Source organism: Nannobrachium achirus, assembly GCF_963921795.1.
Source record: "Nannobrachium achirus genome assembly, chromosome: 7".
Classification (NCBI taxonomy): domain Eukaryota; kingdom Metazoa; phylum Chordata; class Actinopteri; order Myctophiformes; family Myctophidae; genus Nannobrachium; species Nannobrachium achirus.
Window position 1 is genome coordinate 55,157,062 of NC_137816.1, and position 2,584 is coordinate 55,159,645.

The window sequence follows — 2,584 nt, forward strand, 5'->3', positions numbered from 1 at the left end:
CATCCTGGCTGACAGTTGCTTCCTGCATGCCTTCATCTTCAGATGTAGGCCAGTCCAATCACCGTTCCAAAGCAGCCATGATGAGAGTGGTACAGCTCAACCATTCCGCTCGTAGGGCCTGTAGGAATTCTCAGATATCTTCCAGCTCTGCCATCCCACTTCTCACACCAATTTGACCTTTGGGTTGAAGGTCGTGGCAAGACAACAACTTTGTGTAGAAACAGGTTAATTGCAGTTAACTAATGCACAGCTGTGCACACAAAGGAATCAATCACTAGAACCCCATAATAACCCATTCCCTGCTCAATGCAACAAAACAATAAATGACAAGGTGCACTCAAGCTTTCAGAGTTAAGTTGCTCCATGCAAAGTCCACAAGACAAAGGATGTGGAGGAGGTGAGTTCTGCTTCTCTCTCCTACCAGCTCCTCTCTGTATCACTCAGTTAACAGTACAGTATAGCTGAAGCCAACGCCTCCAATCTGTCCTCCCTCCATCAATGACTCACCTCCGTTGTGGCATTTCAATAGAGCTGTTCCCTCGTCTGCCGTCTGTTCAAGCCGTGGGCAAGACATGTCTGTAGACATGCATGCCAAGGAAGAAAGAAAGAAAGAGAGAGGAGGAAATACAGGATCAAGGCGGTTTGTAGCTGTTAGGAATTGTCACGACGACGCCTACTTCCCACACTCGCAGCAAGCGGAGGTGAACATGCTGCGAGTGTCAAGAATCACAAACACATGCAAAGAAATAGCTTAATGAAAAGAGATGAAAGAACAAGTTTAGAGGGATGGATTCTTTCAATGGTGGAAATTTGTGAGAGCACTGTGGGCTTGAAGCAAGAAGGTCTTGGGGCCCTTTTGTGTGTACCGGTAGATTGCATGATCTGCACATGTTATGGGTTTCCTCCTCTGGATGCTACATGGTTTTCTCACACACCAAAAGACATGCACATTGACATACTCCAGTCCTTTGATTCTCTAAGTGGGGTCCGGGGGCCCCCAGGGTAGTTGGGGGGGGGGGGTTCCAGGGGGTCCCCAGCTAAAATGGTTAATACAGTAAAACTGTTTAACTACTTTATGTACTGTATAGCCTACAGTATATTGGCTATTTGAAAATAGCAGATATACTTAGTGATGCGACATTTTGTAAGCTTGAAATCTGCTTTAAAAGTAAAAAAAAAAACACATTTTGAATATATATTTGAAACATTTTAACAACACAAGTCTTCTATGAGCGTCCCTGGCACAAATATTTTCAGATAGGGGTTCACAGCCAAATACATATTAATTTGAGGGTCCTTGACATGAAAAGGTTTGAGAACCACTCTGCTTAAGCAATGGCATTGCTCTGCTGAGTGGCTCACTGCCCTTAATAGCTAGGATGGGTTAATAGTTGAGTAGGTACATGCAAAATTTAATTTGGCAAATAAATACAAATTGGTAAAATTAATAAAATAAATGTTTGTCCTTATGAAGGTCTAACGACCGAAACTTCGAATTAATAAATGTCCTCCTTTTTGCACGTTCTCCTCCTGAATCGGGAGTCCGGATTTTTGCCAGAAGGCAGCAGAGCAGATTGAACAGTCCATGATGTGGGTGGGTGGGTAGGGTCAGACATGATGTTATTGACCCTTGTTAGCCAGCGATTGTAGGCAATGTCCCTGATGGAGGGCAGTGAAGTCCCAATGATCTTCTCCGCTGTCCTCACAGTTTTCCAGTTTGATTCAGTGCAGATTCCAGACCAGACAGAGATGCAGTTGGTCAAGATGCTCTCTATGGTGCCCCTGTAAATCTTTGCATAGAGGGCCAGGCCTGTGGTCAGTGGTGGAAAGAAACAAAGTTTTACAGGCTCACAACGTGTTGCACAGCAACGCGTTGTGAGCTTGTAGATCAGCTTTTTTCAATTTTTTTGATTATTATTGTTTTTTATTTGTTTGTTTATTTGGAAATATTCTAAATTTCAACAAAGCAATGCATTAAAATAAAAATAAATAAAAAAAAAGCATTGCCTACTTTGTCCACCACTGTTCCCACATTAGAGACAGAGAATGCGGTCTGCAGGCTAACCGTGAGTGTCTAGGCTTTCTCCATGTATCTGGTCATTTCCACTCGCACACAGACTCTTTCAGTACCAGCTCTGGGTGACTCCCCCCAGCCTATCTTCTTTCAGATGAAAAACTGTTTAGCTCCTTATAGGGCTTTAACTTTTTTGATAATCATCTTAACTTTTTGAAATATTTAAGCTTAAGTGGCTGAGGGCTCTATTTTGATTGTCTTAAGTACCAGCTCTTATGCTTTAACTTAAAGGCCTGTCCATACTGTCTCCATCCACCAAACCTTTCGTCGGAAAGGTCCGGTTCAACTACAAAATTACGTCACTCACAACTTCTGAAAAACATTACCCCGAATTAGAGTTTGGAAAGCTGCACGTCGAAAAGACAAAAAGTTCTGTGGTCAGAGACAGTATTGACAGGCCTTTAAGTTAAGGCATAAGAGCTGGTACTTAAGACAATCAAAATACAGTCCAGAATCTCCAGCAAAAGGATGATGTCATAATGGTCTCCTTGGGATAACAGAGTGAAATGA

At 42.7% G+C, this 2,584-nt stretch overlaps 1 protein-coding gene across 1 annotated transcript in view; it reads left to right on the plus strand.

The window, feature by feature from the left end:
- Window positions 1-1,653: 1,653 nt before the first annotated feature.
- Window positions 1,654-2,584, plus strand: part of LOC308288856 (stathmin-4-like) — a gene marked incomplete at both ends in the record, with an annotated part of 14,332 nt that continues 13,401 nt past the window's right edge. Inside the window, one exon of the mRNA XM_080730332.1 lies at window positions 1,654-1,784. Within this exon, the coding sequence (XP_080586458.1) occupies window positions 1,654-1,784 (131 nt within the window). The remainder of the gene's footprint in view (window positions 1,785-2,584) is intronic.